Here is a 22,992-nt window from a genome sequence, read left to right on the forward strand (position 1 = left end):
TAGTATTGCGTCAGATAACAACATTGACGAATACACTGATTCGGTGTGCGAGTTCATTAGAACGTGCGTTGAAGATGTCGTTCCCATAGCAACGATTAAAACATTCCCTAACCAGAAACCGTGGATTGATGGCAGCATTCGCATGAAACTGAAAGCGCGAACCACTGCTTTTAATCAGGGCAAGGTGTCTGGTAACATGACCGAATACAAACAGTGCAGCTATTCCCTCCGCAAGGCTATCAAACAAGCTAAGCGTCAGTACAGAGACAAAGTAGAATCTCAATTCAACGGCTCAGACACAAGAGGCATGTGGCAGGGTCTACAGTCAATCACGGACTACAAGAAGAAATCCAGCCCAGTCATGGACCAGGATGTCTTGCTCCCAGGCAGACTAAATAACTTTTTTGCCCGCTTCGAGGACAGGTGAGTAAGACATTTAAACGTGTTAACCCTCGCAAGGCTGCAGGCCCAGACGGAATCTCCAGCCGCGCCCTCAGAGCATGCGCAGACCAGCTGGCCGGTGTGTTTACGGACATATTCAATCAATCCCTATACCAGTCTGCTGTTCCCACATGCTTCAAGAGGGCCACCATTGTTCCTGTTCCCAAGAAAGCTAAGGTAACTGAGCTTCAACGACTACCGCCCCGTAGCACTCACTTACGTCATCATGAAGTGCTTTGAGAGACTAGTCAAGAACCATATCACCTCCACCCTACCTGACACCCTAGACCCACTCCAATTTGCTTACCGCCCAAATAGGTCCACAGATGATGCAATCTCAACCACACTGCACACTGCCCTAACCCATCTGGACAAGAGGAATACCTATGTGAGAATGCTGTTCATCGACTACAGCTCGGCATTCAACACCATAGTACCCTCCAAGCTCGTCATCAAGCTCGAGACCCTGGGTCTCGACCCCGCCCTGTGCAACTGGATACTGGACTTCCTGACGGGCCGCCCCCAGGTGGTGAGGGTAGGTAACAACATCTCCTCCCCTCTGATCCTCAACACTGGGGCCCCACAAGGGTGCGTTCTGAGCCCTCTCCTGTACTCCCTGTTCACCCACGACTGCGTGGCCACGCACGACTCCAACTCAATCATCGAGACGGCCTACAGGGAGGAGGTGAGGGCCCTCGGAGTGTGGTGTCAGGAAAATAACCTCACAATCAACGTCAACAAAACTAAGGAGATGATTGTGGACTTCAGGAAACAGCAGAGGGAACACCCCCCTATCCACATCGATGGAACAGTAGTGGAGAGGGTAGCAAGTTTTAAGTTCCTCGGCATACACATCACAGACAAACTGAATTGGTCCACTCACACAGACAGCATCGTGAAGAAGGCGCAGCAGCGCCTCTTCAACCTCAGGAGGCTGAAGAAATTCGGCTTGTCACCAAAAGCACTCACACACTTCTACAGATGCACAATCGAGAGCATCCTGGCGGGCTGTATCACCACCTGGTACGGCAACTACTCCGCCCTCAACCGTAAGGCTCTCCAGAGGGTAGTGAGGTCTGCACAATGCATCACCGGGGGCAAACTACCTGCCCTCCAGGACACCTACACCACCCGATGTTACAGGAAGACCATAAAGATCATCAAGGACAACAACCACCTGAGCCACTGCCTGTTCACCCCGCTATCATCCAGAAGGCCAGGTCAGTACAGGTGCATCAAAGCTGGGACCGAGAGACTGAAAAACAGCTTCTATCTCAAGGCCATCAGACTGTTAAACAGCCACCACTAACATTGAGTGGCTGCTGCCAACACACTGACACTGACTCAACTCCAGCCACTTTAATAATGGGAATTGATGGGAAATTATGTAAATATATCACTAGCCACTTTAAAAAATGCTACCTTATATAATGTTACTTACCCTACATTATTCATCTCATATGCATACGTATATACCGTACTCTATATCATCGACTGCATCCTTATGTAATACATGTATCACTAGCCACTTTAACTATGCCACTTTGTTTACATACTCATCTCATATGTATATACTGTACTCGATACCATCTACTGTATCTTGCCTATGCTGCTCTGTACCATCACTCATTCATATATCTTTATGTACATATTCTTTATCCCCTTACACTGTGTATAAGACAGTAGTTTTAGAATTGTTAGTTAGATTACTTGTTGGTTATTACTGCATTGTCGGAACTAGAAGCACAAGCATTTCGCTACACTCGCATTAACATCTGCTAACTATGTGTATGTGACAAATAAAATTGGATTTGATTTGTAATGTCTTTATTCCGAGTGTTACTGTTCATTTTTATTGTTTATTTCACTTTTGTTTATTATCTACCTCAATTGCTTTGGCAATGTTAACAGATGTTTCCCATGCCAATAAAGCCCCTTGAATTGAATTGAATTGAATTGAGAGAGAGATATATTTACAGTGCCTTGCAAAAGTATTCGGCCCCCTTGAACTTTGCGACCTTTTGCCACATTTCAGGCTTCAAACATAAAGATATAAAACTGTATTTTTTTGTTTAGAATCAACAACAAGTGGGACACAATCATGAAGTGGAACGACATTTATTGGAATATTTCAAACTTTTTTAACAAATCAAAAACTGAAAAATTGGGCGTGCAAAATTATTCAGCCCCTTTACTTTCAGTGCAGCAAACTCTCTCCAGAAGTTCAGTGAGGATCTCTGAATGATCCAACGTTGACCTAAATGACTAATGATGATAAATACAATCCACCTGTGTGTAATCAAGTCTCCGTATAAATGTACCTGCACTGTGATAGTCTCAGAGGTCCGTTAAAAGCGCAGAGAACATCATGAAGAACAAGGAACACATCAGGCAGGTCCGAGATACTGTTGTGAAGAAGTTTAAAGCCGGATTTGGATACAAAAAGATTTCCCAAGCTTTAAACATCCCAAGGAGCACTGTGCAAGCGATAATATTGAAATGTAAGGAGTATCAGACCACTGCAAATCTACCAAGACCTGGCCGTCCCTCTAAACTTTCAGCTCATACAAGGAGAAGACTGATCAGAGATGCAGCCAAGAGGCCCATGATCACTCTGGATGAACTGCAGAGATCTACAGCTGAGGTGGGAGACTCTGTCCATAGGACAACAATCAGTCGTATATTGCACAAATCTGGCCTTTATGGAAGAGTGGCAAGAAGAAAGCCATTTCTTAAAGATATCCATAAAAAGTGTTGTTTAAAGTTTGCCACAAGCCACCTGGGAGACACACTAAACATGTGGAAGAAGGTGCTCTGGTCAGATGAAATCAAAAATGAACTTTTTGGCAACAATGCAAAACGTTATGTTTGGCGTAAAAGCAACACCCTGAACACACCATCCCCACTGTCAAACATGGTGGTGGCAGCATCATGGTTTGGGCCTGCTTTTCTTCAGCAGGGACAGGGAAGATGGTTAAAATTGATGGGAAGATGGATGGAGCCAAATACAGGAGCATTCTGGAAGAAAACCTGATGGAGTCTGCAAAAGACCTGAGACTGGGACGGAGATGTGTCTTCCAACAAGACAATGATCCAAAACATAAAGCAAAATCTACAATGGAATGGTTCAAAAATAAACATATCCAGGTGTTAGAATGGCCAAGTCAAAGTCCAGACCTGAATCCAATCAAGAATCTGTGGAAAGAACTGAAAACTGCTGTTCACAAATGCTCTCCATCCAACCTCACTGAGCTCGAGCTGTTTTGCAAGGAGGAATGGGAAAAAGTTCCAGTCTCTCGATGTGCCAAACTGATAGAGACATACCCCAAGCAACTAACCACTGTAATCACAGCAAAAGGTGGCGCTACAAAGTATTAACTTAAGGGGGCTGAATCATTTTGCACGCCCAATTTCAGTTTTTGATTTGTTAAAAAAGTTTGAAATATCCAATAAATGTCGTTCCACTTCATGATTGTGTCCCACTTGTTGTTGATTCTTCACAAAAAAATACAGTTTTATATCTTTATGTTTGAAGCCTGAAATGTGGCAAAAGGTCGCAAAGCTCAAGGGGGCCGAATATTTTCGCAAGGCACTGTACCTGTTATTAACAGGTGATGAGAAATGGAGCAGCATAGGTGATGCTGTGTATTGAATGGATGTGTATGGAATTGGTAACACCAGTAGTGGTAGTTTAGATGTTAACACCAGTAGTGGTAGTTTAGTCAACACCAGTAGTGGTAGTTTAGTTAACACCAGTAGTGGTAGTTTAGTTAACACCAGTAGTGGTAGTTTAGATGTTAACACCAGTAGTGTTAGTTGAGTTAACACCAGTAGTGTTAGTTTAGATGTTAACACCAGTAGTGTTAGTTTAGATGTTAACACCAGTAGTGTTAGTTTAGATGTTAACACCAGTAGTGTTAGTTTAGATGTTAACACCAGTAGTGTTAGTTTAGATGTTAACACCAGTAGTGTTAGTTTAGATGTTAACACCAGTAGTGTTAGTTTAGATGTTAACACCAGTAGTGTTAGTTTAGATGTTAACACCAGTAGTGTTAGTTTAGATGTTAACACCAGTAGTGTTAGTTTAGATGTTAACACCAGTAGTGTTAGTTTAGATGTTAACACCAGTAGTGTTAGTTTAGATGTTAACACCAGTAGTGTTAGTTTAGATGTTAACACCAGTAGTGTTAGTTTAGATGTTAACACCAGTAGTGGTAGTTTAGATGTTAACACCAGTAGTGTTAGTTTAGATGTTAACACCAGTAGTGTTAGTTTAGTTGTTAACACCAGTAGTGTTAGTTTAGTTAACACCAGTAGTGTTAGTTTAGTTAACACAAGTAGTGTTAGTTTAGTTAACACCAGTAGTGTTAGTTTAGATGTTAACACCAGTAGTGTTAGTTTAGTTCTCACCGTTGTTCTCGTCCTTGATGGGGAAGCAGAGGATGTTCCGTGTTCTAAAGCCGGTGCTGTCGTCCACTCCTCGGTAGAACAGAGGGTGGGAGTACGCATCCTTAATGTTCAGGATCTGCCCAGTCATAGCTACGTGACCCGCTATGCCTTGGTCCGCAGGGATACGGAACTCCTTCTGCACACACAGACTATCTTTAGAATCTTCTTTGTCGTCGTTATCGGCATCATCATTGTAATCTTTGTAATTGTCAAACAGAGAAGTTCTATACATGTGTTCTACCTCATCATCACTGACCACACCCCCATCAAACACCTTGGCAACCAGCTCATGGCTAACTTGATCCAGTAGGAACACAGAACAACTATAGACAGAGAGAGAGAATAAGTATTATATTCTATTTTCCTCCGCATGAGTTATTCTGGAAAGCATTTTAGCTGGTTTAGGTTGTTTTTACATCAAGAACTCACATCTCTGCATCACTGAGGTTCCTGGCCTCAACTATAATCTCTTGCAACAGCACAGACACATCATCTACAGAGAGAGAGAGAGAGAGAGAGAGAGAGAGAGAGAGAGAGAGAGAGAGAGAGAACACACAGGGTGGGGATGGATGAATCAACAGGCTGATCTACCACAAGTAGGGTTGTATTATCAGTCTGTAGGGATTCGATCTGAGCCAGAGGAGTCAAGAGAAAAGGAGGAGACAAGAGGAGACTAGAGAAGCGAATAAAATAGTAGAGAAGAGAGAAGAAAATAGAGAAAAGAACAGAGATGAGATGAAGAGGAGAGGAGAGGAGAGGAGAGGAGAGGAGAGGAGAGGAGAGGGAAGAAGTGCAGAGAAGGGAGGGTAACTCACCCAGATGTGTGAAGAGATTCTTGGCCACCTGTAACAGTGCCTGACACTCCACTTTGAGTTTCTGTTCTTTCTGGAAGGCCAGTGTGGAGGTGAGGACAGTGGAGGTGTAACAGAAGCAGTGCTGGATCGTATGTTCATCTGCCTCTGTGTGTCTGCACAGAGAGAACACATTTGTATCAAAAATTAAACATTGCATTCCAAAGTGGAGAAAAGTTGACTGATCAATAGAATAATATGTGTTTAAACTGGCCAGAGGGATACTAAATGCCTCAGCTGTTACAATAACATCAGTTACACAACTCTGCCTGCAGATGGCAACACCTCACCACTCTGATCACTATAGAGGAGAGACAAGCATAACGTCAATAATAGGGAAAAACGGTGGTCATTCTAGACTAGAGGACTTGATTATGAAGGATTTATTTTTCAGGTCAGGTCACATAATCAGGAAAAACGATTCCCTCATCCCTCAATCAACAGTCTAGAGAAACTCAACCTCTGAGTCTGGGCTGTTTCTGACAGTAGGCTGGCGCTAGACCCTGATTGGCTTGTTGGCACAAAGAATCAGTAGGCTATCTGGAATGCAGATTCCTCTAAGCCTGGAAGCATCAGATATCTGTCTGGCAGAACAAACGGCATGTGATAGGAGGATAGAAACGGGAAGGGGACGAGAGAGGGACCGGGTGGAATGAGAGACAGATGGAGAGAGTGTAATAGAGGTGGAAAGGGACAAGTGTGATTGATAGAGATATTTAGAGGAAAGTGGAGTAGAGTGGGGGCTGTTGACTGACAACTGAGGTGAAAGATGGATGGAGGGACAGAGGGAGGGAGGGCGGGACAGAGGGAGGGGCAGAGGGAGGGAGGGAGGGACAGAGGGAGGGATGGAGGGACAGAGGGAGGGAGGGATGGAGGGACAGAGGGAGGGACAGAGGGAGGGAGGGATGGGCAGAGGGATGGAGGGACAGAGGGAGAGAGGGATGGAGGGACAGAGGGAGGGAGAGATGGAGGGGGGTGGAAAAACGGACTCTGAATTAAAGGTTACATTCATGGAAAATAGTGCTGTTGGATTTGTACTGTCCTCATTCTCTCCTACTAACCAGGGACGGATTCAGACCTGGGACATCAGGTGAATGAACCCGCCAAGCCAATAAGCAACATTAACAAATCAATGAACTAGCATCAGTATTTCAGCCCTCGGGGGGTTAATGATTAGCCCCACCCTACAACACCAACATCATCCAGGGACGGGAGGCAGGTGGGAGAGAGGAATCAGAGGAAGATACAGATGATGAGAGAGGGATGATGAGAGAGATGATGGGTGAGTGGGGTGATTAGAGAGAGGGATGATGAGAGGGAGGATGACAGAGAAGGATGATGAGAGGGAGGATGAAAGAGAAGGATGATGAGAGGGAGGATGACAGAGAAGGATGATGAGAGGGAGGATGACAGAGAAGGATGATGAGAGAGGGATGATGAGAGAGATGATGGGAGAGTGGGATGATAAGAGGGAGGATGACAGAGAAGGATGATGAGAGGGAGGATGAAAGAAGGATGATGAGAGGGAGGATGACAGAGAAGGAGGATGACAGAGAAGGATGATGAGAGAGGGATGATGAGAGAGAGGGAAGATGAGAGAGGGATGATGAGAGGGAGGATGAAAGAGAAGGATGATGAGAGAGAGGGATGATGAGAGACGAAATAGAGGGATGATTGGAAAGAAGGATAGAAAAAAGGAGTAAGTTATACTGGAAATAGCAGAAATAAGAGGATAAACTCATCTGCTACACAGTTCACTAATAATCACCTACATATCCAGTCTGTCAGTGTTACTATGGAGACTGTATTCAGCCCTATCATTAGCCCCCACTGAGGATACTATGGGATGTCTTCCTCTCAGATTCTAGCCAAGATCCTGTCACTGTGTGTGTGTGTGAGAGAATCTGTGTGTGTGTGTGTGTGTGAGAGAATGTGTGCGAATGTGTGTGTGTGAGAGAATGTGTGAGAATGTGTGTGTTGAGGGGTAATAACTCTTTGAAAAGAAGAGATGAGTGGCTTTAATCTCCAGCCTCTATAATATGATTAGAAATGTATAACTAACAGAGAAAGAGAGGCAGGAACAGACGGGAAGAGGCAGGAACAGACGGGAAGAGGCAGGAACAGACGGGAAGAGGCAGGAACGGACAGGAAGAGGCAGGAACAGGCAGGAACAGACGGGAAGAGGCAGGAAGAGGCAGGAATAGACAGGAAGAGGCAGGAACAGGCAGGAACAGACGGGAAGAGGCAGGAACAGAAGGGAAGAGGCAGGAAGAGGCAGGAAGAGGCAGGAAGAGGCAGGAACAGACAGGAAGAGGCAGGAAGAGGCAGGAACAGACAGGAAGAGGCAGGAACAGACAGGAAGGGGCAAGAAGAGGCAGGAACAGACAGGAAGAGGCAGGAACAGACGGGAAGAGGCAGGAAGAGGCAGGAAGAGGCAGGAACAGACAGGAAGAGGCAGGAACAGACAGGAAGAGGCAGGAACAGACAGGAAGAGGCAGGAACAAACAGGAAGAGGCGGGAAGAGGCAGGAAAAGATGGGAAGAGGCAGGAACAGACGGGAAGAGGCAGGAACAGACGGGAAGAGGCAGGAACAGACGGGAAGAGGCAGGAACAGACGGGAAGAGGCAGGAACAGACGGGAAGAGGCAGGAACAGACGGGAAGAGGCAGGAAGAGGCAGGAACAGGCAGGAACAGACGGGAAGAGGCAGGAACAGACGGGAAGAGGCAGGAAAAGACGGGAAGAGGCAGCAACAGATGGGAAGAGGCAGGAACAGACGGGAAGAGGCAGGAACAGACGGGAAGAGGCAGGAACAGACGGGAAGAGGCAGGAACAGACGGGAAGAGGCAGGAACAGACGGGAAGAGGCAGGAACAGACGGGAAGAGGCAGGAACAGACAGGAAGAGGCAGGAAGAGGCAGGAAGAGGCAGGAACAGACGGGAAGAGGCAGGAACAGACTGGAAGAGGCAGCAACAGACGGGAAGAGGCGGGAACAGACAGGAAGAGGTGGGAACAAACAGGAAGAGGCGGGAAGAGGCAGGAACAGACGGGAAGAGGCAGGAACAGACGGGAAGAGGCAGGAACAGACGGGAAGAGGCAGGAAGAGGCAGGAAGTGGCAGGAAGAGGCAGGAACAGACGGGAAGAGGCAGGAACAGACGGGAAGAGGCAGGAACAGACGGGAAGAGGCAGGAACAGACGGGAAGAGGCAGGAAGAGGCAGGAACAGAGGAAGGGAAACTCAGACTGGAAGAGGCAGGAACAGACAGGAAGGGAAAAGCAGACAGGAAGAGGCAGGAACAGAGGAAGGGAAAAGCAGACTGGAAGAGGCAGGAACAGACAGGAAGGGAAAAGCAGACAGGAAGAGGCAGGAACAGACAGGAGGGAAAAAGCAGACAGGAAGAGGCAGGAACAGAGGAAGGGAAAAGCAGACTGGAAGAGGCAGGAACACAGGAAGGGAAAAGCAGACAGGAAGAGGCAGGAACAGAGGAAGGGAAAAGCAGACTGGAAGAGGCAGGAACACAGGAAGGGAAAAGCAGACTGGAAGAGGCAGGAACAGAGGAAGGGAAAAGCAGACAGGAAGAGGCAGGAACAGAGGAAGGGAAAAGCAGACTGGAAGAGGCAGGAACACAGGAAGGGAAAAGCAGACTGGAAGAGGCAGGAACAGAGGAAGGGAAAAGCAGACAGGAAGAGGCAGGAACAGAGGAAGGGAAAAGCAGACTGGAAGAGGCAGGAACACAGGAAGGGAAAAGCAGACTGGAAGAGGCAGGAACAGAGGAAGGGAAAAGCAGACTGGAAGAGGCAGGAACACAGGAAGGGAAAAGCAGACTGGAAGAGGCAGGAACAGAGGAAGGGAAAAGCAGACAGGAAGAGGCAGGAACAGAGGAAGGGAAAAGCAGACTGGAAGAGGCAGGAACAGAGGAAGGGAAAAGCAGACAGGAAGAGGCAGGAACACAGGAAGGGAAAAGCAGATGAGGAGGAAGTGAGAGAGAAGAAATATGACAGAAGGAGGAAGATAAATGTTTTCAGAGTCTAGAGCCAAAACGTCAGCAGAGAGCTTACTGGGATTACTGCTGTCCTTAGCAATACTTCACCTCCCTCTCTGTCACACTCTCTGTGTGTGTGTGTGTGTGTGAGCCCCTTGAGAATGTCTGTGTGTCTGCTGAGTTGGCCAGTTGGCGTGTTGGCTTGGCGTACGTGTGTGTTGGCTGTGTGTATCCAGGGCAGGTTTGAAACTCCTGTTGTAGGGGCTGTGGAGAAACACTCAAACATATTGATTAATGGGGCATCGTCTGGTACACACACGCACCTAAGGGTGCCGACCTCTCATTGGTCCTCTGCCCCTGGAGCTGTTATGTTATCTCTTGAACCCAGAGGTCTATTAGAATGCATTCCCCTCAGTGTGTGTGTGTGTGTGTGTGTGTGTGTGTGTGTGTGTGTGTGTGTGTGTGTGTGTGTGTGTGTGTGTGTGTGTGTGTGTGTGTGTGTGTGTGTGTGTGTGTGTGTGTGTGTGTGTGTGTGTGTGTGTCTCACCGTTCCCCTCCCTGCTTGTTGAAGGCGCAGGCCAGTGCAACCACCTGGCCAGTGGCTCTGCTAACCACAGGGACACACAGCAGAGAGGACACCTCACTGTCCAGCATACTGGACAGCTGCCTACACTCCTCCTAGAGGGAGAGGAAGAGAGAGAGATTTTTAGGTTTTCTTTAATGATACATCCTCATTTCATTAAAACCCCAATTTAAAAAACCAAATATCCCCTGTACTGCCTACTCACCTTGCCCTTTACCCCTGATACAAAACAAACCACACATCACAATAACCAAAACCTCACCACTTCCACAGCTGTATATCCAACCCATCTTCCACAGCTGTACATCCAGCCCATCTTCCACAGCTGTATATCCAACCCATCTTCCACAGCTGTACATCCAACCCATCTTCCACAGCTGTACATCCAACCCATCTTCCACAGCTGTATATCCAACCCATCTTCCACAGCTGTACATCCAACCCATCTTCCACAGCTGTACATCCAACCCATCTTCCACAGCTGTACATCCAACCCATCTTCCACAGCTGTACATCCAACCCATCTTCCACAGCTGTATATCCAACCCATCTTCCACAGCTGTACATCCAACCCATCTTCCACAGCTGTACATCCAACCCATCTTCCACAGCTGTACATCCAACCCATCTTCCACAGCTGTACATCCAACCCATCTTCCACAGCTGTATATCCGACCCATCTTCCACAGCTGTACATCCAACCCATCTTCCACAGCTGTACATCCAACCCATCTTCCACAGCCGTACATCCAACCCATCTTCCACAGCTGTACATCCAGCCCATCTTCCACAGCTGTATATCCAACCCATCTTCCACAGCTGTACATCCAACCCATCTTCCACAGCTGTACATCCAACCCATCTTCCACAGCTTTATATCCAACCCATCTTCCACAGCTGTACATCCAACCCATCTTCCACAGCTGTACATCCAACCCATCTTCCACAGCTGTATATCCAACCCATCTTCCACAGCTGTACTGTACATCCAACCCATCTTCCACAGCTGTACATCCAACCCATCTTCCACAGCTGTACATCCAACCCATCTTCCACAGCTGTATATCCAACCCATCTTCCACAGCTGTACATCCAACCCATCTTCCACAGCTGTACATCCAACCCATCTTCCACAGCTGTACATCCAACCCATCTTCCACAGCTGTACATCCAACCCATCTTCCACAGCTGTACATCCAACCCATCTTCCACAGCTGTACAGACATCCCCCCCAACATTCCATATCTCCTGAAACATCTACACACTTGTTATAAATCTATAGAACTTAAATTCCAACCTACAGGGCCTTGCAAAAGTATTCATCCACCTTGGCGTTTTTCCTATCTTGTTGCACTTGTAATTTCAATGGATTTTGATTTGGATTTCATGTAATGGACACAAAATAGTCCAAATTGGTGAAGTGATATTAGAAATATAACTTGTTTAAACGGTATGTTAGCGAGGACCTTGGCAAATAGCTTGTAGTCCACACAGACCAATGCCACAGGCCTCCAGTTCTTAAGTTCACACAAGTACCACTTTTTGGGATCGAGAGTCAGAGCCGCCCGACGACAGCTCATCGGCAACTCTCCTGCCCTGACGCTTTCACGCAGCACGCAAAATAAGTCCAGTCCAATTATTATTCCCCAGAATTGTTTTTATTAAACTCCACTCTGAGTCCATCGACCCCCGGTGCATGGCTGGGGGACATCTGGGTTCCGGCCTATGCCAGTTCATGGGACAACAGCGGACTGTCCATTTCATCCCTCTGTGCCAGAGAGAGCTTAGGGAGTTCTGCAAACAGAACCTGAGCACACATAGGATCACACAGTTCTTCCCTATACAATTCAGTATAAAACTCCACAGTCCGCATCTCCCCCACCACAGAGGTCACCCGCCCATCAGACAAATGTAGACAATGCATACCCTTGGCTTCACCGTTCTGTCTTTCCAAACCAAAGAAGAAGGAGCTGGGAGCATCCATCTCCTTGAGTATGGAGAACCTGGCTCTTACAAGTGCTCCCTTCGCTTTAACCTGGAAAAACTGCCCAGGTCCCTATGTAATTCAGCTAAATTAGCCTGGAGACCTACATTTCCTTGCCCCACCAGCTCTACCTCTACCTCCACCTCACTGATACTACGCTTGAGTTCCCCCAATACTCTCCTAGCCTCTGAGGATGAGAGAGCTGTGTACTGTTGACAGAAAAAACACATTTTCACTTTTCCCACATGCCACTATTGACTCAGAAAATAATACTCCTCTCTTTTCTGCCCCCAACTTTCCCAGAAAGTCTGGAAACCTGAGCAAAAGTGGCATCTTGTAAGATCTTTACATTAAACTTCTAATAGGATGCCTGCTGAGGCCCTGGTGAAATAGACAGCCGAGCCATGGTTATGTGGTGCTCCTAAAAACCCACTGGGAGAATGGTAGCGCCCAACAGCCTATTGCTGCAGTCACCTTAAACCCAAAGACCTTCACCCATGTATACTGTCTTGTGTTGGAATGTCTAGTTCTCCAAACATCCACTTGTTCAAACTGATTGATGTCGCTTAACACCCCCAATCGACTTGAGGCTCCTCCCCATTTCTGTCTTTCATAAAATCCATCGTACAGTTCCAATCCCTGCTGACCACCAGCGTCTCCTCAGGTTCTACCTGTGAGAGTTCCTGTCTAAGACAGCCAAACAAAAGCCCCCTCTCTCTCCCCCTGTGTTAGGTGCATACATAAAACCCCTGTTGTTCATTTCTGCTTTTACTACAAGCAATCTAGTCCCCTAGCCTTCCCTTTTGAGGGGCACATTTTAACCATCAGACTCAGTGCAAAAAAGACTGCCACCCCTGCACTAACATTTGCTCCATGGCTCAGCACTCTTTCCCCCTTTACACCAGAGCCCCCAATCGACTTCATTCACCTCATCACTATGCGTCTCCTGCAGAAACAATACTTGTAGTTTGTTTTGTTTCATGTACTCACCCAACAGATTACTCTTTTCCCGCATCTCTGGCACCATTTATATTAACCTCTCTTGGGTAGTAAACTGCCTGTTACTCAGGCCCAGAAGCTAGGATATGCATATAATTGGTAGATTTGGATAGAAAACACTCTAAAGTTTCTAAAACTGTTAACCTCTCTAGGGTAGCGTCCCACTTGTCAACAGCCAGTGAAAGTGCAGGGCGCCAAATTCAAAACAACAGAAATCCCATAATTCAAATTCCTCAAACATACACCATTTTAAAGATACACTTGTTGTAAATCCAGCCACAGTGTCCGATTTCAAAAAGGCTTTACAACGAAAGCAAACCAAACGATTATGCAAGGTCAGAGCCAAGTCACAGAAAAACACAGCCATTTTCCAGCCAAAGAGAGGAGTCGCAAAAAGCAGAAATATAGATAAAATGAATCGCTAACCTTTGATGATCTTCATCAGCTGACACTCACAGGACATCATGTTACACAATACATGTATGTTTTGTTCGGTAAAGTTCATATTTATATCCAAAAATCTGAGTTTACATTGGCGCGTTATATTCAGTAGTTCCAAAACATCCGGTGATTTTGCAGAGAGCCATATCAATTTACAGAAATACTCATAATAAACATTGATAAATGATACAAGTGTTATTCACAGAATTAAAAATATACTTCTCCTTAATGCAACCGCTGTGTCAGATTTAAAAGAAACTTTACGGAAAAAGCAAACCATGCAATAATGTGAGTACGGCAAATCAAGCCGTAATCAAGACATTAGTCAGAAATAGCATTCTAAATATTCACATACCGTTGATGATCTTCATCAGAATACACTCCCAGGAATCCCAGTTCCACAATAAATATTTTTGTTCGATAATGTTCATCATTTATGTCCAAATAGCTACTTTTGTTAGCGTGTTTTGTAAACAAATCCAAAGTCACGAAGCGCGTTCACTAGGAGCAGACGAAATGTCAAAAAGTTCCGTTACAGTCCGTAGAAACATGTCAAACGATGTATAGAATCAATCTTTAGGATGTTTTTAACATAAATCTTTAATAATGTTCCAACCGGAGAACTCCTTTGTCTGTAGAAAAGCAATGGAACGAGAGCTACCTCTCACGTGAACGAGCGTCACGAGCCAGTGGCTCTCTGCCAGACCACTGACTCAAAAAGCCCTTATGAGTCCCTCCTTTACAGTAGAAGCCTCAAACAAGTTTCTAAAGACTGTTGACATCTAGTGGAAGCCTTAGGAAGTGCAACATGACCCCATAGACACTGTGTATTCGATACGGCAAGAGTCGAACAACAACAAACCTCAGATTTCCCACTTCCTGGTTGGATTTTTCTCTCAGGTTTTTGCCTGCCATATGAGTTCTGTTATACTCACAGACATCATTCAAACAGTTTTAGAAACTTCAGAGTGTTGTCTATCCAAATCGACTAATTATATGCATATTCTAGCTTTTATGGCAGAGTAGCAGGCAGTTTAATTTGGGCTTTTCATCCAAAATTCCCAATGCTGCCCCCTACCCTAGAGTAGTTAAAATTATGTCTGTGAGTATAACAGAACTGATATGGCAGACGAAACCCCGAGGACAAACCCTTCCCCCCCAAAAAATCTGCCTACCACTGTTTTTAATGGCTGTCACTTTTATTATAAGGCTAAATCCTCCCAGATTGCAGTTCCTAGCGCTTCCACTAGATGTCAACAGTCTTTAGAAAGAGTTTCATGCTGGTTTTTGGAAGAATGAGCCAGAAATTGTACTTTTCTCGGTGGTCCCATTTTGACTGTCGTGTTTCCAAGCCGGTGGAAAAGAGCGCGTTCTTTGGTGTTTTTCTCCGGTAAAGACAATAACGATTCTCCGTCATAAATTTGATCGTTTATTTGCGTATTAGGGTACCTAAGGTTTGATTATAAACGTTGTTGGACTTGTTTGGAAAAGTTTATTAGTAACGTTTGGGATTCATTTTGTATGCATTTTGGTGGAGGGAAACTGGGTGGATTATTGACTGAAGCGCGCCAACTAAACTGAGTTTTTATGGATATAAAGAAGGACATTATCGAACAAAAGGACCATTTGTGATGTAACTGGGACCTTTTGGAGTGCCAACAGAAGAAGATCATCAAAGGCATTTGTTATATCACTATTTCTGACTTTTGTGGCGCACCTGCCTGGTTGAAATATGTTTTTCATGTGTTTGTACACGGGGCGCTGTCCTCAGATAATCGCATGGTGTGCTTTTGCCATAAAGCCTTTTTAAAATCTGACACAGCGGCTGGATCAACAAGAAGATAAGCTATATTTTGATAGTATTACACTTGTGATTTAACGAAAGTTAAATATTTATAATTCTGTAGTTTGGATTTCGCGCTCTGCAATTTCACCGGATGTTGGCCAGGTGGGACGCTACCGTCATGCCCATAAGAAGTTAAGCGAGCCTACCTGAAGAGTCCCCATAAGAAGTGGGAGAAAAAGCCAGCAAAGAAAGAGACCAATAGCAAAGCTCAAAAAGTCCCAGTGCCCAGAAAATAAATATTCATCTAAACAGTGTCTGAAGGTTGACCTTTTACACACTGTTGTGACTCACTTCCTCAACCTAAACCATTTCCTGGGTGAGAGGATGCCATGCCCCTCATTTTTCCTAGCGTGTTGTACTGATCTTATAAACTTTTCCGTATTGCAAAAAAAAGGCTTCATATTTAACATTTTCCCTTATTGTTTCATTCAGGAACCTTGACTGTTCCCTCACCGTGTACTTTGACCCCTCTGTCTGACTGCCTGTCAGCTCTGGACCCATTGAGGAGGAGTCTGAAAAGAACACCTCGTCATCGTCCTCAGACTCACCTTCTTCCTCCTCATCTCCATCTCCTATCCTGACCACCTGCCCTTTCTCTCTAGTCCCCCCTAGCACCAGGCAAAGCTTCCTTGGTGCCTTTGACCACACCAGCCTCTCCCCTCCCACCTCCTTTCTTCTCCCCCTTTATCCTCTTCTGCATGACACCCTCCTCCCCCCAAGTCTCCCACTATACTCTCCTCATCCCAGCCTCATCTACACCACCATCCATGACCTGACTAGACCCAGCCTCATCTACACCACCATCTATAAACTGACTAGACCCAGCCTCATCTACACCACCATCTATAACCTGACTAGACCCAGCCTCATCTACACCACCATCTATAACCTGACTAGACCCAGCCTCATCTACACCACCATCTATAACCTGACTAGACCCAGCCTCATCTACACCACCATCTATAACCTGACTAGACCCAGCCTCATCTACACCACCCTCTATAACCTGACTAGACCCAGCCTCATCTACACCACCATCTATAACCTGACTAGACCCAGCCTCATCTACACCACCATCTATAACCTGACTAGACCCAGCCTCATCTACACCACCATCCATAACCTGACTAGACCCAGCCTCATCTACACCACCCTCTATAACCTGACTAGACCCAGCCTCATCTACACCACCCTCTATAACCTGACTAGACCCAGCCTCATCTACACCACCATCTATAACCTGACTAGACCCAGCCTCATCTACACCACCATCTATAACCTGACTAGACCCAGCCTCATCTACACCACCATCTAAAGCAGGCCTGGGCAATTATTTCCATGGAGGGCCACATTAGAATATATTTTTTGCCATCGCGGTCCAGAATCACATTACAGGATTATACATCATATGACTGTGTTGACAGATATATCTACTGTCAATCACGTCCAGATAGGCTACTTATTTTACTTGTTTAACATGCACAGAAATAAACCACATCCGTGTTCTCCTTTTGGGAGGTATTTTCATTATGAAACATGCAATGAACTACATGGAGGGAAAAGTACACTGATCATTCAGCACCACGGACAGAAGTCTTGTTAACGGGTTGTACATAAATACAAGAAAGATAGAGAGCTCAACATTACATTTAAACTACTCAATCAGTGTGAGGAGTGAAGTCTCTGATGGGCATTGAGTAGAGTAGTAAAGTCATGAATAGTTTCTGATGTCGCTATGCGCAGGATTGCTGAGAGGTGAGAGTCAGTCAGTAAGAGATGATCTGTGACTTGACATCACTGAAAATTTCTGTTCACATACAGTACACAGTTTGACCCAAACTGTACAAACATCTTCTGAGCATGACTGCTAATCTTCGGAATGTTTTGTTCATCGAGATGCATAGAACCTCTTCAGTGACGTTGTTTTGAATCCAATCACTGCATCAGACTGAAGATCGATAAGCTCAAGTTGCAGGTCAGTAGAAGCGTTATCCACATTGAAGGTGAAAGGAGAGGAAACCAACAGCATGTCATTTTCCAACACTTTGAAATCCTCAAAACGTCGAGAAAACTCACCGTTCAAAGCACAGAGAAGAGATGTGTACTTCTCCAGCTGGTGTCATGACGTTGCCCTCTTTGGGTACAGCAAAGCCCCATCCCCCTCTCCCTCTCCTACACACAGGCTGCTGTGGTCAGAGAGAGGTCATACATTCCTGGAGGAGATGATCTCCTCATGGCCACAGTATAGAGACAGAGTGAATTTTCATAGAGAGAACAAAGGAATTTCTTCCACCTCACAGAACTTGAGGTCCGAACAACGTTTATGTTCCGGAGAAGGTGTAAAAGATCGGTGAAGAATCCAGCTACGAACTGGTCCATTTGGTGCAATTTTGTGGGGCTCATGGGAGACGGTGCGGCCACATTATGTTCATATAACAGCCTCAGATATGAGGTTTACATCTAATTTACATCTCATCTCCGACTTCAGGTCCCACACCCTTTTAAGCACCTTCCACAAACTCAGCCATCTCACTTTTGTTCTGGTAGGGGAGATCTACATGACCCGACTGTGTCTCTTCCAACAGTGAGACAAGCTGTCTGTGGTTTAAACATTTTGCTCTTATGAAGTTTACCACTTTAGTGGATGTATCCATAACATGGCTCATTTCCAGAACACATTTCCAGAGCACCTCCTGATGAATAATGCAATGCAGGAAAATATTTTTCAGATCTGGGTTCAGCTCAGCTACTTGATCTTGTTTGCATTTCAAAAGGCCAATGTTTTCTCCTGTCAAGTTTGGGGACCATCAGTGGTCACACTGGATAACTTTTCAAAACCCAGTCCCAGCTTTGCCACACACTTATTAACCCCCTCCAATAAACATTTCCCTGTGGTTGTGCTCTTCATTGACTGCGCTGAAGCTCCTCTGTCATTTCAAGATCTGGGGTCATGACCTCGTAAGAATATCAACAACTGTGCCCTGTCAGTGTTCATCTCCTGCTCTCATTCAGGGCCAAGGAGAAACAGGTGAAATCCTTTACCAGTGTTCATCTCTGCTCTCATTCAGGGCCAAGGAGAAACAGGTGAAATCCTTTACCAGTGTTCATCTCTGCTCTCATTCAGGGCCAAGGAGAAACAGGTGAAATCCTTTACCAGTGTTCATCTCTGCTCTCATTCAGGGCCAAGGAGAAACAGGTGAAATCCTTTACCAGTGTTCATCTCTGCTCTCATTCAGGGCCAAGGAGAAACAGGTGAAATCCTTTACCAGTGTTCATCTCTGCTCTCATTCAGGGCCAAGGAGAAACAGGTGAAATCCTTTACCAGTGTTCATCTTGACAGCTAAACATTTTCAAACAACTCTTTCTTGTCGGGGAAAAGTATTGCTGCAGAGTCAATTTAACATTCTTTAATGAATTCACCCTCAGCGAATGGCTTGCAATATTTAGCAATTTTGTGGGACAGTACATAGCTCGCTCTCACAATTCTGTCGTTTGCTGAATGCAGTTTGTGAAAAGTCCTTGCTGCTTTTGCAACTGAGAAACTCAGTCAGTGAGTGAGTGAGTGAGTGAGTGAGTGAGTGAGTGAGTGAGTGAGTGAGTGAGTGAGTGAGTGAGTGAGTGAGTGAGTGAGTGAGTGAGTGAGTGAGTGTCTGGCTGGACTGCCTCCACATTGATCTACATGGCAAGATGCTTTTCACGGTCTAGGATCAAGGTCACTCACCTCCGTGACATCCTGAAGAGTGATGGATCTCTTCTTCTCCACTACCTGCCCAAAGCGACCAAACATCAGCTAGAAGAAGAGGTATACATGATCACTTTTAGCCTCTTGCCTCATCATTTCCCCATGTCAAAGTCTAGTTTTAATGAAATGTTTAGGGACAGTAACATGGGTCATTAGTCAGGAGTTAGGGGGTCATCACTCACAGGGAAGCTGATCTCCTCCTCTAGAACTTTGTCTCCAACCACCTGAGGAGGATAGAGGTCAGACGTTAGATTCCTTAGGGACTGTTCTAACGGAGGAATACCCTGTTATCAGACTGCCGTGGCATTAAAACAGACATTATTTTATTTATTTATTCATTGAATCTTTATTTTAGCAGGGAGGAATCCCATCTTTTACGAAGGACGTACCTGACAGAAGAGCTGGTGGTTGTCCTCAGACACCAGTAGGAGACAGCAGCACTGAGACTGGGTCTGCTGCTGCAACTGAGACAAAACAGCCAGTACACGATGAATAATAAACACACATTACCTCATCAATGCATAATGACTAATAAACTCACATTACCTCATCAATGCATGATGACTAATAAACACACATTACCTCATCAATGCATGACGAATAATAAACTCACATTACCTCATCAATGCATGATGACTAATAAACACACATTACCTCATCAATGCATGACGAATAATAAACACACATTACCTCATCAATGCATGATGAATAATAAACACACATTACCTCATCAATGCATGACGAATAATAAACTCACATTACCTCATCAATGCATGACGAATAATAAACACACATTACCTCATCAATGCATGATGACTAATAAACACACATTACCTCATCAATGCATGACGAATAATAAACTCACATTACCTCATCAATGCATGATGACTAATAAACACACATTACCTCATCAATGCATGACGAATAATAAACACACATTACCTCATCAATGCATGACGAATAATAAACACACATTACCTCATCAATGCATGACGAATAATAAACACACATTACCTCATCAATGCATGACGAATAATAAACACACATTACCTCATCAATGCATGACGAATAATAAACACACATTACCTCATCAATGCATGACGAATAATAAACTCACATTACCTCATCAATGCATGATGAATAATAAACACACATTACCTCATCAATGCATGACGAATAATAAACTCACATTACCTCATCAATGCATGACGAATAATAAACTCACATTACCTCATCAATGCATGATGAATAATAAACACACATTACCTCATCAATGCATGATGAATAATAAACACACATTACCTCATCAATGCATGATGACTAATAAACACACATTACCTCATCAATGCATGACGAATAATAAACTCACATTACCTCATCAATGCATGATGACTAATAAACACACATTACCTCATCAATGCATGACGAATAATAAACTCACATTACCTCATCAATGCATGATGACTAATAAACACACATTACCTCATCAATGCATGACGAATAATAAACACACATTACCTCATCAATGCATCATTATTTCATTATATCAGTCCATCAAAGTAGAGACAGCGTCTCTTAATCAGAAATCAATCAGCCCATCCAAGCCTGCTAAGGTCCACTCTACTGATCACATCTCTCTAACTCTGCTGATCACATCTCTCTCTCTACTGATCACATCTCTCTCTCTGCTGATCACATCTCTCTACTGATCACATCTCTCTCTCTCTCTACTGATCACTTCTCTCTAACTCTGCTGATCACATCTCTCTCTCTCTGCTGATCACATCTCTCTTCTGATCACATCTCTCTAACTCTACTGATCACATCTCTCTCTCTCTACTGATCACATCTCTCTCTCTCTACTGATCACATCTCTCTAACTCTACTGATCACATCTCTCTCTCTCTACTGATCACATCTCTCTCTACTGATCACATCTCTCTCTCTCTACTTGATCACATCTCTCTCTCTACTGATCACATCTCTCTACTGATCACATCTCTCTAACTCTACGGATCACATCTCTCTCTCTACTGATCACATCTCTCTCTCTCTACTGATCACATCTCTCTCTCTCTACTGATCACATCTCTCTCTCTCTGCTGATAAAATCTCTCTCTGTCTACTGATCACATCTCTCTAACTCTACTGATCACATCTCTCTAACTCTACTGATCACATCTCTCTCTCTCTCTACACCTCTCTACTGATCACAAATCTCTCTCTGCTGATCACATCTCTCTCTCTGCTGATCACATCTCTCTAACTCTACTGATCACATCTCTCTCTCTCTCTCTACTGATCACATCTCTCTCTCTCTGCTGATGACATCTCTCTACTCTACTGATCACATCTCTCTAACTCTACTGATCACATCTCTCTCTAACTCTACTGATCACATCTCTCTCTGTCTACTGATCACATCTCTCTTACTCTACTGATCAAATCTCTCTAACTCTACTGATCACATCTCTCTCTCTCTACTGATCACATCTCTCTAAATCTACTGATCACATCTCTCTCTAACTCTACTGATCACATCTCTCTAAATCTACTGATCACATCTCTCTTACTCTACTGATCAAATCTCTCTAACTCTACTGATCACATCTCTCTCTCTCTACTGATCACATCTCTCTAACTCTACTGATCACATCTCTCTCTCTCTACTGATCACATCTCTCTGAACCTACTGATCACATCTCTCTCTACTGATCACATCTCTCTCTGCTGATCACATCTCTCTCTACTGATCACATCTCTCTCAAACTCTACTGATCACATCTCTCTCTGTCTACTGATCAAATCTCTCTTACTCTACTGATCACATCTCTCTCTCTACTGAGCACATCTCTCTCTCTCTCTCTACTGATCACATCTCTCTCTCTGCTGATAACATCTCTCTACTCTACTGATCACATCTCTCTAACTCTACTGATCACATCTCTAACTCTACTGATCACATCTCTCTAACTCTACTGATCACATCTCTCTCTGTCTACTGATCACATCTCTCTTACTCTACTGATCAAATCTCTCTAACTCTACTGAATCACATCTCTCTCTCTCTACTAATCACATCTCTCTCTCTCTACTGATCACATCTCTCTCTCTCTACTGATCACATCTCTCTCTCTCTACTGATCACATCTCTCTGAACCTACTGATCACATCTCTCTCTCTCTACTGATCACATCTCTCTCTCTCTACTGATCACATCTCTCTCTCTCTACTGATCACATCTCTCTGAACCTACTGATCACATCTCTCTCTACTGATCACATCTCTCTCTACTGATCACATCTCTCTCAAACTCTACTGATCACATCTCTCTCTGTCTACTGATCAAATCTCTCTTACTCTACTGATCACATCTCTCTCTCTGCTGATGACATCTCTCTACTCTACTGATCACATCTCTCTAACTCTACTGATCACATCTCTCTAAATCTACTGATCACATCTCTCTCTAACTCTACTGATCACATCTCTCTCTGTCTACTGATCACATCTCTCTTACTCTACTGATCAAATATCTCTAACTCTACTGATCACATCTCTCTCTCTCTCTACTGATCACATCTCTCTGAACCTACTGATCACATCTCTCTCTACTGATCACATCTCTCTCTGCTGATCACATCTCTCTCTACTGATCACATCTCTCTCAAACTC

At 44.7% G+C, this 22,992-nt stretch overlaps 1 protein-coding gene across 2 annotated transcripts in view; it reads right to left on the reverse strand.

The window, feature by feature from the left end:
- LOC127907123 (cGMP-dependent 3',5'-cyclic phosphodiesterase-like) overlaps positions 1–22,992 on the reverse strand; it is a 266,221-nt gene that overhangs the window by 27,447 nt on the left and 215,782 nt on the right. For both annotated transcript variants that reach the window (XM_052460864.1, XM_052460916.1), the window contains exons 10-17: positions 19,707–19,781; positions 19,500–19,541; positions 19,297–19,365; positions 10,270–10,400; positions 5,706–5,857; positions 5,320–5,383; positions 5,132–5,213; positions 4,852–5,026 (exon numbers count right to left, since the gene is read on the reverse strand). In XM_052460864.1, coding sequence (XP_052316824.1) covers positions 4,852–5,026; positions 5,132–5,213; positions 5,320–5,383; positions 5,706–5,857; positions 10,270–10,400; positions 19,297–19,365; positions 19,500–19,541; positions 19,707–19,781 — 790 coding nt within the window. The remainder of the gene's footprint in view (positions 1–4,851; positions 5,027–5,131; positions 5,214–5,319; positions 5,384–5,705; positions 5,858–10,269; positions 10,401–19,296; positions 19,366–19,499; positions 19,542–19,706; positions 19,782–22,992) is intronic.

This window comes from Oncorhynchus keta, chromosome 1 (genome assembly GCF_023373465.1).
Source record: "Oncorhynchus keta strain PuntledgeMale-10-30-2019 chromosome 1, Oket_V2, whole genome shotgun sequence".
In the NCBI taxonomy this organism is placed as follows: domain Eukaryota; kingdom Metazoa; phylum Chordata; class Actinopteri; order Salmoniformes; family Salmonidae; genus Oncorhynchus; species Oncorhynchus keta.